At 38.7% G+C, this 14,863-nt stretch overlaps 1 protein-coding gene across 8 annotated transcripts in view; it reads right to left on the reverse strand.

Annotated features, from left to right (window-relative positions):
- DPF3 (double PHD fingers 3) overlaps positions 1 to 14,863 on the reverse strand; it is a 171,727-nt gene that overhangs the window by 24,968 nt on the left and 131,896 nt on the right. For 4 of the 8 annotated variants that reach the window (XM_061376391.1, XM_061376387.1, XM_061376386.1 and 1 more), the window contains one exon: positions 13,342 to 13,470. In XM_061376391.1, coding sequence (XP_061232375.1) covers positions 13,342 to 13,470 — 129 coding nt within the window. The other 4 variants (XR_009728924.1, XR_009728922.1, XR_009728923.1 and 1 more) reach the window with 3 other exon arrangements.

Consider the following 14,863-nt stretch of genomic DNA (forward strand, 5'->3'; position numbering starts at 1 on the left):
AAACTGCCTTTTGGTTTCCTCCTTCCTCCAATGAACTGGCCAAAGGCCATGCACAGGTAAAGATAAGGGCTGAAGTCAAGCAACGAAGTTGTCAAGTCATATTCATCTGAAGAAAGAATGGAAAAACGAAACACTAATGGAAATCAAAAATACACATGTGAAAAATAAAACTTTAAGGAAAAATAAAACTATAGAGAAAGAAGACGACAGAAGAGCAAGAATAGTTCATTCTCTGCTGCAAACTCACAGACACACAACTGTTAAAAATTAGGCAGGTAGGAGCCCATTTGTACAATTCTGTACAATTCTTATATTGTCTGACTGGATTATTTTCTGATGTGTTCTTTAGGACAGTTTTGCCATTTAATGTGCGGGGGGGGGGGGAGGAAGGGGGCAGTTCACTAATCTAAAATATTTGTGCCCACATCAGAAGATCATCTAAAAACACCTCAGCTGCTATTTTTGAATGCAGCTGCCAAAATAAAAAGGGCCATCTATAGTCTCTACTGCTAGCAGAAAAATTAATGGGAAGGCAGAGGAAAGGCAACAGAGCTTCATAAAAATGACATCAGGTCTATTAGGGAAGAGGGCAGTTTCCTAGTAAGATGGCATCTATCCCAAGAGTATTTTCTCTTTCCATCCTGTACAACCACACTACTAAGCTAATGTGATTACAAAAGGGAAAGGGAGGGTTTGTGCCTGTACTGTGAAATGCAACAAAGGAACCACCACTTTCAGTTAGTCCAGAGACTGGATTAGAAATGGTCAGAATTTAAGGCAATGTCACTAAAATCTATACAAAAAGCTCTCACATAATTTAAACTCCACCTTTAAATCAAAATTAGCTTAATGCAACTCTATGAATCTCATGGAAAAAGTTACTAAAATACAAACACGCTTAGGGACATCCTCTATTATCACACTCTTAAAATGAGTCCTACAGAAAAACGGTATTTTATTTCCTGCCTGCCTTCCACTATAGCAAGCAACAGGACCAGTTTCTGTAGTCCAATGAATGGAGAAGAGAAAGTAAAAAAGAAAGAAGAAAGGAATTATTGGTTAACGTCATGCTTCATTAAGAAATACAAAACAAAATCCAGGGATAAAAGTCATAATTTACAAAATGGAAAAGGAAAACAAAACCAATAGAGGAGGAAGTTTTATTTTATGCTCAAAGAGAGTATTATAAACAATGGAGGCCTTAGAAAAGTATATGTACAAGTAGGTTATTCAACAATGTCTTTTTAAAAAAGATTATTTGTACTAAAAAAGACCTTGTGGAATTGGTTTGATAAGTAATATTTACAAAGGAATATACAGTAGGGACGTTGGAAGCAGAACTTTTATTTGGAAGGAATATTACAGAAAATGAACACAAGACCCTACAGTTTGCAAGTCTTCATTACAGTTGTGCGTCTTGTTATATTTTGACGAGATAAAATTTGATTTCTTTTTTTCTCTGGAGGCAGTTCACCACTGCAAGTTTAGAAACCAGCAAATGACAAAACAAAATAATCCTGCCAAAGAGCCCGATTAGGACATAAATTTTGTCATTTAAATTAGTGGGAGCGGGACTCTGGTCTACCAAACTTCTTACACAGTTATTTCTGGCCCTATGTGTTAATCTGGGAAGAAGAAGGAGAAGGGGAAGGGAAAAGAGGACAAAATCTGTTGCTACTGACACATGGAAACCTCTCAAGGTGATCATGAATTTCAGGTGTGCAAGAAACACAATGCAGAATGAGGTTCTCTGGCAGCTTCACCTAGTCAGGATGCATTTTTTATTAGACAGTTTTTTTTCATTCCAAACCCCAACACAAGCCACATTAACAAAACCACTTTTTGTACCTATACCCTGGGTGTATACCAGTAGGTATGTCTGGCACCCCTGTTAACAGAGGAGAAGCTAATCTCAGAGCTAAGTACAATACCCTTCTCCTAGAACACAAGGCTATCCTGCAGTCTTACGAGACTGTATCACACATGACAGTGAACGGTCCTGTGCTTTCCACTGTGAGAAGACTTGGCAGCCAACAAAATAATCCAGGTCTTGTAAGAAACAGAACACCTTATTTCACTGAGAAGATGGCTAACAATTTAGGATCTGGGATGAGAACATCCCTCACCACTTCCTCACAGGACAATTTAGGATTGTAGCTATGGGAACTCACATTCTGCTGAGTAACAGTCATCCTGTTGCTCACTGCTGACATATGGGTGCACCTGTACACTTTTCGAAGTCCACTACCAATTCAGAAAGAGCTAAAATACAAAAAGCTTCTACAGATGGCATCATCCTTGACTCCAATAGGAAGATCCATGCCAAGAGCACCTGAACATTTAGATACTTTCCTTATAACCAACTCACAATCAGCTGTGGAATTACCACAAAAGAAGAAAGCAAACCTAAAATTAGCAGAGTTATTCTCCCTTTTTAAACCCCACTTTCAAAAGAAGTATTTCAAAGTTGCTGAAGAGCAAACCTCTCTTACTGTGCAAATGAGATACATCAATCCTACTGGGAGAAGACAGTCCTTAAAAAGGAGCACAAAATCTGTTAACAAAAAATCCAGCCACTGAGCCTGATCTTTGCTATTTCAACAGGTGTTTTTTTCAGATTTGTGCCTCACACAGTACAGGAAAGTAAGTTTAAAGCATCTAACAGGATATTATGATTAAGGAGAAAGTAAACCAGAACAATCATCACTTACCACATCCAATTTGCAAAAAACAAAGATACCCAGCACATGTATGAATGGCTTCTTTAAAGTAAGAGAGAGAGCAGAGTTGATCTTTATTTTCATTTTTTTAAAGTTTTTTCCTTAAAGTAAATATTCAGTCTTTATTTTACATTAAGTGCTTTTTAAAATTTCATGTCTTCACAAAATTGCATCTAAAATTTGAAGTAAAATGTATTTAAAACAAAAATACTGTGCAACTTCAGCACTTCTTTTCTTTCTTAAATATCGAAATAAATAAAATAGCTAAGTCTTTTTTTCAGTTTGTTTGTTTTTCAGTCAGTTCTACTGTAGATCAATTCCAGTTTGACCTGGGTTTATACACACACTTAAAAGAAAGTGAAATCAAGACTTTAAAAAACTTCTTTGTATTGCACCAGCTTAGGGCATCCCCAGAACTTCTCTCAGCTGTTTGCAGCCAACTTCCCACAGTCCAGGCTCCTGTGCCAAATGAAACACGGGTATGGAAGGTCAGGGCAAGGAGAGGAGAAGTATCAAAGCATCTTGGCTTCTCTCGGCCTTCTTCTGAAATGTCTTGCTTGAAGGATGCTGCAGTCCACAAGGGCCCGGCTGACTGCAGAGGGAAAGGCAACACAAAGTAAAACTAAACAAACTCAAACAGACAAGAAAAGCAAGTGTTCACAGAAAAAAACAAAACAAAACAACAAAATGACCCAAAACCAAATCAAACCAAAACAAAACAGAAGCAGCACAAAACTACCTTCCAACACTGCTTGCATTCTGCTTCTCTGAAAATATAGCTTGACAGACTCAGTTTTAACTGACTGTGGGAGCCACAAGTGAATGCAAAGCAAACAACAGGATATGAAGGAGTATATCCAAAAGAAAGGCACCAAACGCTGTCAGGTTTTTTACTGTGAACATCATTAAATAACCTTCATCATTCAGCTTAGGTAACTGGCTCTTCACTGTAAGTTAAGGCCTTTGCTTATGAAATCCTGCTCTAATTACCTTGCTATATTACTAATTATTTGTATAGAGATGCAAGTGTATGCAGTGCTGCACAAAAGACATCTTTAGAAGTCTGAATGATATGCATAGGGTGGCAGCAACATGGTAACTTCTGGAAATAAAAAAAAGACTGCATATTGCATTGCAATTAATCCATTAACTAACTAAGTTACATGCTGGTAAGGTCCTGAGCAGGATGAGATAAAATAATCTCTTTATTTCCACAACATGCAAGGTCTTCCCCACACCTCTCATATCAGTTCTGGATGACACAAAGGTTCAAAAACTTAGGAGCTGCCATTGCCCAAAAGAATAACTCAAAGATATGAACTGGTGGCATCCCCTTAACAGGGCTACCGGAACTTGAAATCACAACTGGGTTGTTTTTTTTTCCTAAATGTTATTACAACGTGCCTGCTCTGAAACTGGTAACTTAATACTTGTGGAAATACAGACAGGGACATGACAATAGTTCTGACCCAATTTCAGTATTCTATGGCATGTATAGAGGTTGGGTTTTTTTCAGCCCTGGTAGATATCTAACAAACAGAACAAAGGTTGGTAGATTTTATTCTAATGGCTCAGTCAGGAAAAATTCAGCCTGGGTACATTCCTTCACTGTAAGGGTTTGTCAAAACAACCCCATGCCAGCATGAACAAATGCATGTGCCTCATATTCTACATATGCTCGTAGCTACAAATTTTATAGAAATAGGAAAAAATCACAGAGAATAAGAAATGGTTGTTTATTGGAAACATCTACGTATGTTGCAGCACAAAGCACATTGGGCAGAATTTGCCGGTTTTATAAGACAACTCCCAGTGGGGTCAATACAATGTTTGCTTGAGGAATTGGTTTGGTAAAACTGCTTGCCACAGGGAAGAGGCAAGTTGCATGAGGAGCCAGGCTTTGAAAGCTCCATAGTTTGCTGGTATTTGAATTATAATTTTAGGGCCCATCTCAAAATATCAATGCAAGAATTAACCAAAGAAATGCAAAGCAAGCAGGAGAGAACACAGCAGTGCCCCGGCACAGTCCAGACTCAGTGACTCCCCGGATGCAGTTCTCATTTGCTCCGTGCATCAGCAGGCAGCAAACTGAGTCCCTGTCTTCAATCAAGAGCCTAAGCTGAGGTCTGTAAAATGGCAAACTCAAAATGAATAACTAATGTAAAAGCTCAAAGGCAAAACAATGTGGGGAGGGGATTCTAATAACACATTCTGCTGAAACAAATGGCCATCTCAGAGCTTGTCTACACCATACTAGCAAGCGTATTAACAGTGAGGTTTCATTCAATAAAAGCAACAGCTAAGAAAGCCCAGAGCTAATCCTTCTGAAGCCAGTGGCAAAGTTCTCTCTGGCCCTTGTTTCAGCAGGTTAGGCTCATCATTTATAACCTTGCCACATATATACAATGTTATTTCAGGCACCATTACATGTAAAAGAAATAAACACCCAAGCCAGAAAAAAGGGGGGTGCCCAGGTGGAGGGAAGAGGTGCAAAGTAAGGCAAACCAGACTTCATTTCCATCCCTGTTCTGCAACGTGCTTCGTGGTCTCCTTTTACTTTTAAAATGTTAACCAAAATCCCACATTTTCTCCAAAGTTTGTCAATATATATTATCATGCGTAAAATTTTATCCTGTTTTCATGCAGGAGCTGAGGTCTGTCCCTGCTAAAATGTCAACTAATTAAGTGCCACAAAAGGGAATATGGTAAGGATCAGTGCACACTCTACATAGCCTTTCTTCTCTCTCCCTAATCATCTGCTCAAGCAACACATCACTTCCTTATTTCTCCTGCTCTCATCTGTGAATAAGAGCTTGCATAGGATGGCTCAGGAAATTATGTGTCTTTTCTAAGGTCTTTTAGTATGGAGCAGTAGAAAAGTGCCTGAGCAGACAACTCCCATGATTAAACAGAGAAAAGTCTGAATTTAGGGCCTGAAATGAAACATCCCTTTATTCACATTTCACATTGACACTGTCATTTTGGTACATGGTTTGTGTGGGAGCATATGTTTCAGGAGCATCTTTGAACAGCCTTATGCTAACCTTCCTCTAATAAGAAGGACATCTTTGGAGGAGGACTGGAAGAGCTAGGCTTATGATAAGTTGAAGGACTACACCTTCAGTGATCTTCCTATGAAGCTCAGAACAGCAGGTCTTATTGAACTGCTGAAATCACTGAGGAATACAGAGCACCACATTTCTTTCTGATTTCAAAGATGACTCTGTTTTTCAGGTACAACCCAGAATTCACACTGAAAACTCTCTTCATGCCTTCTTAGTTTGCTTCGGGACTTATGTGTCTTTGATGATACAATTGATACTGTGTGGTTCCCTCATTTTTGACCTGGCTATGCTAGTGCCAGGATTTTCTTTTTCTGTTGGGTTTGGGTTTGTTGTTTTTTTGGGTTTTTTTTAATCGATGAAATCTCCTTCTGTATATTTTCTGCCTCTTTGACATCATAATCTTCCCGTTGACAGTCAGAGAGGGTCTCATGTAGCAGCCCCTTTGCTTTGCTTTCACCTTTAACTTACGAGATACCAACCTTCTTTCCCTGTTCCCAGCCTTCACTCTCGTAATACCTGCCCTGAGAATATTTCATTTCCATATCAACACTCCATTCAGTATTCACCATCAACAGTACTTCACAGCCTATCTTAAACAAGCATTCTTTTAGCTTCCACCTCTACATTTTAATTTCCTCTCTATGATCAATGCCCTCCTATGGTCAGTACCATACTTCTCAGCCTGCTGAACTAAATTCATGTTGGTTATCTCAGTCTAATTAAGACATCTTGAGAAATTCAAGAATTACTCTGATCTCCAAAACAATGAATTTATTTTACCTTCCTTCTTCTCTCAGGACTAGGCTGAACTAGTGACTGTTCATTACACATTAATGGTATAAATAACAGCGATGGATATTTTTCTATGCTATCTGTAACAAATGTCAGCTGGCAATTCTTTTATGCACTCTGTGAGCTGTTGTGGCTTTTTTCTGAGGGTACTGTGCTACTCAGTTGTCACAAAGATGGGTGGTTAGGTTGCGAAAGGATTAAGTCTGTATGCATTGTTATTGTAACTGCGTTTGTGAAACTAAACCAAGACTTAATGAATTATGGACATCTGATTATTGTTTGTATTCCAGAAGAGCCCAGAATGTGTTAGACATGTTTCACTAAAGACAATAGTTAAGAACTCCACTTTGAAAAAAATAGAGTTAAGAATATGCCTATTTTGCAGTTTATGCAGTGAGTGGAGTTCTTCAGCCAGATGTACCTGAGGAGGCTTCAGCTAGCTAGCTCAGGTACTGTGAGGACAACACTCAGCACAGCAGCATGGAGATCAAGATGAGCTGCAGCAGCATGCAAGAAGCAGTGCCTAGTAAATGCTGAGTTGTGTGCTGCTATCCCTGCACCATGGCCAGTTGCAAATCTCTGTTTCCAGTGTGTCAAGCCTACACCTGTGAGGCAGTAAAAGGTAGACAAATGAAAACTGAGGTCTCTTCAAGTCCTTGATAATTCAAGCCTCCATTATCCCTCTGAGCCTTTCCCCTTGAAAGTATACTCAGAGTATTTTGAAAACCACTGGATAAAATTTAAACTCTTTTCTTAACCTTCTAATCTATGTGACATGAGCAGTATATGGATAGAAGAGGTAGATGCAGGATGGGTGCATGAAATCATGTCATTTGCTTACTGTGGATTTGGAGCATTTCTAGGTACTTGCTCCCATTCTATATTCCCTGTTGTTCACATGGAGATGTCGTAGAGTGGCAAGTGAAAGAAAAAACATATTTTTTTTCTTTTTAAAGGGAGAATATACAATACTAATGCCACAAATATAAGTGCAGGGATTGCAGGGCAGGAGTAGCAAGAGATCAAATTGAACTGCATTTTTTAAATCTGTAACATTTCAGGTTTGTGGTATTTCTTTCAGATCTGGGAGTAACTCTAATTCTGGGCCAGATTCTGCTCTCAGTTACATTAGCATAAATAAAGGAAAAATCCACTGGACTTTACTGATACTCTTCAATTACAGTAGGGTCAGGATGGAACAAGTGAGCCCACAGTGCCTCATGAAAGAGCTGGTTCCACCCATTCTTGTTTCAGAAGTGTCTTCCATCTTGACTTCTGTTCCTCTTTATTTTAATGTGTGCATTACCTATATGTGTGTATGTGTCTGTGTACATACATTTCTGATATATGGTTACCTACACAAACACAAACATATATAAAGTGATACAGATATGCAAACTAAGCCCTAGCTGTTTCAAGGATTTTGCAAAAGCTGATGCCTATATACCTGTGCCTCAACCCTGGAAACCATCTTAACTTTGAAGCTTTAGGAAATACAGAAGAGTGGCAGGATATTATGAATTCATCTTGCGTTATTTTTGAGGAAAAAGGACTGGTTGTGGAATGAATTAATGTTTTTATCAGTTAAAGTACACTTCTCGTTGACAGCATTGGGTCAAAATATCATTGATTTGACACCTGATCAATTATAATACACCAGCGGGAACAGAATAGCAGCAGAATAGGATTATCAATATGAGGAAAGCTTAAACAACGCTTTTTCCCAGCAGGTGTGCATGGCTTTGGCTTGCCCTGTCCTAAGGTATAAACACACAGAGGTATTTTATAACCATTTGCAACAGCATTCTGAAGGCAGATTATTAGCATAATCTAGACATCACTTAGCTTGTATTCTGGATTTACAGCCATGTACCTAAAAGCAGAATCTGGCCACTGTTTATTCCATGTCCTAAGTGAACAATAAAAAATTAAGAGACTAGATCCTTTCTCTTTTTTGTAAGGTTACGGGGGTGAGTATTAAAAGAGCTCTCACAGACAGTATTGTGCTACCCCAGCAAAAGAAACAGAAGAAATTTAATCCATTTGGATAGGCATCATTCATGCATTAAAACAATATATACTCAAAGTCTTCATTGCAAGGCTGAGATTTTTATTCTGGTATTAAAACTGCACAGCTCCAGATAAAGGATTAGGCATTGTCCAGATAGATGCCTTCAGTTTAAATAAAGTCATGATTTCACCCTGTTTTTTATTCTACACATTAGTAAAAATATATCCTTAGAACCTAATCTTGCCCCCACTTCAGGGAGATTTTTGACTGCATTAGGACAGCAAAATGCAACCTGCATACTAACCCATTTTGAATCCCTTCTGACTGTACAATCAGGCTGGATCCTGCTCCCACAGAACTTCAATTAACTTCACAAGAGGTGTGAATGTGGCACATACTCGTAACACAATTTAATCCGTGGGATTTAGTCCTACAACAAAGCCCAGTCACAGATCTGTTGAAAATCCAGGGCACAGAGATTTCACAATTCAGTGAAAGACATTTCAGCTTGGACATACCTTTCAAATCCTGCTGCATGTTTCCTCCTTTCTGGGAAAGTCGCTGGGAAGGGAGCCACTCTTCTCCATTGCCCTTGGAACTTTAATTAGTATTGCTTTGGTTTATTTCAAAGAAGCTATTGAAAAGCAAAGTGTCCCACAAGACACTACAAGAGAGAAAAAACTGGGCGACACAAGAAAAAATGCCGTGAATTGAAATTTAAAAATGGAAAGAAAAGTACAGGTGAGGTATTTTTCCATGTAATTTCTTCCATGATTCTGCTCCTCCATCTGTTTTGTCTTTGATGTTTACGATTTGCCATTCATATTCCACCCCTATGCTTGGAAATTGCTGTCCATGAAGTGAAAGGTGGAGGAAAAGGAAAAAGTAAAAAGTAGAACGGAGTGAGGAAGACATGAAGGGGTGCAGGGAGGAAGAGATCTATTGAGTGCAAAGGTGTCCAAAGGAAGGATGGAAATGTGTTCCCCAAGGTCATGGTCTTCAGTGGTGCTGCTTATGTTTTCAGACTGTTAAAGACAAGTGTAGCCAAACTCCACATGCTACAGTAAGTGCAAAATCTCAAAATGCAGAAGCCATCACATCAAGGGTTTCTTTGTCCCCGATAGAGTCCGCCCACATTGGTTCTCTAGGAACAGTTCTATTATCAAGTAGACATCCATTGCTTTTTTGTTTTTGTGGGTTTTTTTCTATTTTTATTTAAAAAGTAGGTTTTCTAATAATATATAGAATATATAAATAATAATAATAATTAAAAAAAACTATTTGGGTTTGCTTTCTGCTCCCCAACCCATCTGTATTTTTTGTGGTTTGCCGATATATATATTAAAAGACACGAAAATCAACTCTGCTCACTATTAAAAAAAAATATTAAATCCACCTTTTACATTTCCAGAGAGAAAGAGAAGGGGGGAGGTGGGAGAAAAACAAATTAAAATGAAAAACATAACAGGAAAATCAAAACCTTCTGTCTCTTCAAAGTAGTTGTCAAGAGCTTTAAACGCTTGTGCTTTCAGTGTACACCCCACAGGGAAAACAACAAAAATAACAAAAAAAAAAAAAAAAACCAAGGACCTAAAATTAAAATAAAAATAAAAGGTGATAATAATCCTAGTAGTAAAAAGGACAGCAAATCTTTCAAAGTTTGTGTGTCTTTTTAGTTATTTTAGCAGCCGCCCTTTTTGTCTGCAGAGGGAGAGCTGCCACCACAGCCACCTCCTCGGTTTGAGAGAGGCTCTTCTGCATCATCCTCGTCAAAGCCATGAAAGGTCGAGGTGTCGCTTTCTGACGTGGAACCGAACAAGTCCTCCGTAGTGCGTGCTGGCGCTGCTTCGTCCCTCCTGCCTTCTCTTCCCAAATGAGCTGACATGTATGATGAATATATCAGCACATGGGTTAAGCAATAGGCATCATCATCATCATAATTCTTTTAATCATCATTACTATTAAACAGTACAGACTATTGAGCTCATAGATGTGTGCTTGTCTGTGCCCACACATCTCAACAACATAGCTCAGTAGAACTCCAGTAAGTAAAATAAAAAAGGATCAGTTTCAAAGGAAAAAAGTCTACAAACAACAGGTGCCCACGGCTATGGCAGCGAAAGGGTTAATTATGTTTTCCTCTCTTCAATAGACATTAATATATTTCCTTGTGATTACTTAGATCAATTTTAAAAGACTTATACACCATAAAAGTAATTAGACACTGTTAGCTCTAAGCACAATGGCTGTCCTTCAGACTGGCATCAACTATCACAAATTTGCCGCTATAGAAATGTAACCCATTAGATAGCTCATCAACCTCAGGACTATTTTTTGTCCCTGTCCTTCACCTGATTCTAAAGAGCATCCTCTATCGACAAAATGAAATACAATTTGAAGACTAAGCGAAAGTAACCTAAAGAAATGCTTTTATTCTAATTTCATGACATCTCCTTAAAAAATAAAAAACAAAACCCGAAACAAATATATAGATTTCAACGACTAGAACAACTAAGATGCGAAGTGACCTATCTTGGGGAACACTGAAAAGTTCAAATGTGTGTGAGTCAATCCAACTTTCAATATGGAACAGGAAATTCTCCACACAGGACATCCATAGCACCCACAACACAATAACAAGACAACTATTAAAAAGAGAAGCCATATACTGAAATACATGAAACTGAGGCTTATTTTCTCCCTCAAACAAACATGTTATGTGATTAATAGTACAGCCTTCAAATTCCTTCTTCAGGAAAGGAAGAGAAAAAGATGTCTCTTGCACCCCAGCAAAATGAGAGTGTGAGATTTTAGGGAACAGCTATTTTAGCATTCAGAAACAGTAGCATGGTATTAAGCAACCAACTGTTTGGTCCCCACTCCAGCTACAGGAATCAGTCATATAAGAAGTACACTGCGTTGCTTGAGACACAAATAATTAAACCCTGCTTACAAAAAGAAAAAGGATATAACAAAATGATCGGCAGATGAACTACCTTGTAGAGATGTGATTTTACTGACTGTGAACAGAAGAAACAATATTTCCACAACCTCTCTTTCAGTATAATGAAAATGTTCTCCATTATCAAGAAAGAGAAAGATGGCAGTCAACAAAAAGGTTTCATTGCATTAGTTTAGAGATTAGTGTGGTTGTACCTTTATCACTTTCATCACACATCAGTCACATCATTGCAGACCCCTATGAATGACCCAGACAGGTCAGAATTTGTACAAGGATAGCATTTAATGGAACTGGTTTTGCACAATTTAGGTTACATGCTTCTTGTTCTATCACACTAAGGAAGCAAGGAAATTAATGTATTTGTGTTTCATTTGGATATAATCACCATGGCAATGTTTAAACAACAGAAAAAAAGTAAAATGGATCCATCTTATAGTGCTGTATCAGGACAATGCTGAAATGAGTTATATTGAATTATATCAATCAAAAGGAAGGGCAATGACCTTCCAAGATGGCACCACAGACCCCGTGAGTATCCCCCTTCAGTTATTAAGAAGCAAACACATATATACTAAAAGGTTCGTGCCCCTGACTGCACACCATTAATAAGGACCCCCCTGAAGAATACCAAAGAGGTTGCCATCAGTCCTCTGGTGGCAAGTCAGTATCGTTTCAGAGTATCTTCAGAGGTCACAACAACTGCAGAAGGCAATTTGTCAGTGAGAGTCTTGCCCTGCTCCCACTGAATGTGGTAAGAGGCTTACTATGAATTTCAGCAGGAGCGTAAAAAGGTCATTCTCTTGGCACAAGAACACTCCACATCACATTTCAGCCATCAAGCAACAGACATCTTTCAGTGACTACAGTATAGAAGGAGCAGCAGCAATACTGAATGTCAAGGTCTCTTTGTTTTTCAGATTTCCACCTGATGGTCTTACCACCACTCATATCACCATTGCCTAGAAATATCACAACTGGAAGCTTAGAGCAAAACTGGAATATGCAGTTGTTAAACGTCTCATTCCCACCACCAGCTTCCTTGTAAGGTATAAATAACTGCTCAGCTGGGATAAAATTTAAGAAAACAAAACAAAACAAAAAAAAAAAAAGAAAAAGAAAAAAAGAAACAAGGAAAAAAGTAAAAAAAAAAAAAAAAAAAAAGGAAGGAAGAAAACAAAAGTCCAGAAATAGAGACAACTGAGAATGGGAAAGACACAATTGCCTACATTTAAATAGAGAGAAGGGAAGAAAATGGAGAAATAAAAAACCTCTTTAAACAAAATTAATGATAGTCATCTTGTAAGAGGATAATCCTTGACAGCTACCCCCATCCCTACCCTGTAATTTCCTCCTTTCTTTTTTGGATGAAGAAATGCATGAAATGTGCAATCAATGGAAATGCTTGTCATGCAACTTTAATAAATCTTGTAAGTAATTTATAGTTGTAATTGCACCATTTGAAGACAGAGACCATTTTTTAACATTGTCATAGGATTTTCTCCTCCATTTGAAGAACAAGTAGTACATGTACCAATGTTCACAGAAGCCAATAAATATATTAAACCTTCATTATCTTGCAAGACCCCATTAGCTTAAAAATCTGAATCCAACAATGGGTTTTATGATAGAAAATTTCCCAGTCACCCTTTCCCACAAACACACACAGGAGGTATGACTTCATCTTCTATCCCCTCCCATATGTGATGTCTATCTTCAAAATCTTCAGAAGGAGCAAAAAACAAATCACACAAATGCCTTTGTACAAGAAAGATGCAAGAAGGAGCCACCTACCAGAGCGCCCACAGTCTGAGCATGATACAAGTTCCTCTGGCCGACCACTCTTTTTGTTCATATTGGAGCCTCCAAGGCAGAAGTCACAGTAGTTATTGGGAATGATGACCCCGTCTGGTCCTTTCTGGGCTGCAGTTGGGTTAGAAATCAGATTTACTTAAAGAGCATTCAGTGTGGACATGTGCCCCTTCTCCTTACATGATAGCTCTGAGTCCTCAGGCTACAGTCTTCCCAACATATTGTCAATCAGAACAAAAAGTGAACTGTATAAATCACTCCATTTTAAGTACACCCTGCATTGTATCTATTTTGCTTGAAATGCACTTCACCATTTCCTTTATAAAGCCAGCCAGACTGGTCCCTCACAAGGAGCTGCTGCCAGATATCCTTGTACAGTTCAGGGACTTGGTAACACAGACCAAAATAGAAACAATCCCTAATGCAGAATCTGGCCTACGCTGTCAGTAAGCCAAGCCTGTTTTTCCAGATAGCAGTCACAGTTGTAAAAGCACAAAACACAAGTTCAGTAAGGAACAATACATTCCCCAAAACTCAAAAGCCAGCAGCAGGGACATGGAAGGGATAGGTAACTTAACTGGTTTTCTTTCAAGTAGCTTTTTGGGGAATTACATGTCAAGGGGCAGGGTGTACTTAGTCAAGAATCTGATACAAATGGCCATGAATATTCACAGGTAAAGCCATTTGTAGGTGGTTCACCCTGTTTAAGCTAAGTGCATGTCCCCAGGGGCATTGGGGAGGGAAGCAGGTCTACGTGAGCACCCAGCACAGGTGCACATCCTGGAACAGATGTCCCAGCCGGCAGAGATACAAACTATTTTAAGCCAAGAAAAAAGGAGGGAAATTACATTCTTATTTTCCAGCCAGGAATAGTTGGAAAGCAGAAGCACACCAGACACACACTGGGCCTTCAGCAGAGGAGGAGGCAGTTCCCCCAGAAAGAAGAGAAGGGCAGAGGTCTTCTGCATTCCTCTTAGTTGAGCAGAAGAGCAATGTGCTCTTTTTCCCTCACTCACAACTACCATTTTCCTCCTCTGCTCTCCAGAGAGGGAAACTTCTTGTTCCTGTACACTCTTAGTACGAACTGGGAAAGGGAGAAGGGAGAGGGAATAGCTGGTCTTCATCTTTGTTTACCCTTTTTTAACTTAAAAATTCCAGTGGTATACCTGACCTAAGACTCCCCCATGAAGATGTCTACAAACCGGAAAATGAAGACCATTAAACAGCACCATCTATATTTAATTATCTTTTTAATGCATATTTTGTAACTTGCAGATTTTTAACAGATGTTTTGACAGCCTTTATTAATGGTCTTTTTGTCCACATCCAAATTTCCCCAAAGAACAATGACATTCTAAAGGGCTTCTGGTAGCAGTCCAAGACATACACTTAAAATTAAAATTTCCTCTGAGTTCAATCTGCTTTTCTGGTTTGGGTGCATCTAGCTATTCATTTACTTCCAGCTGTTGATTAGTTGAGTTTTTTGGAAATTGGGAACTGAAAG

Source organism: Neopsephotus bourkii, unplaced genomic scaffold (assembly GCF_033783945.1).
Source record: "Neopsephotus bourkii isolate Nb327-2 ecotype Australia unplaced genomic scaffold, CSIRO-AGI_Nbou_v1 NB_1707, whole genome shotgun sequence".
NCBI lineage: Eukaryota > Metazoa > Chordata > Aves > Psittaciformes > Psittacidae > Neopsephotus > Neopsephotus bourkii.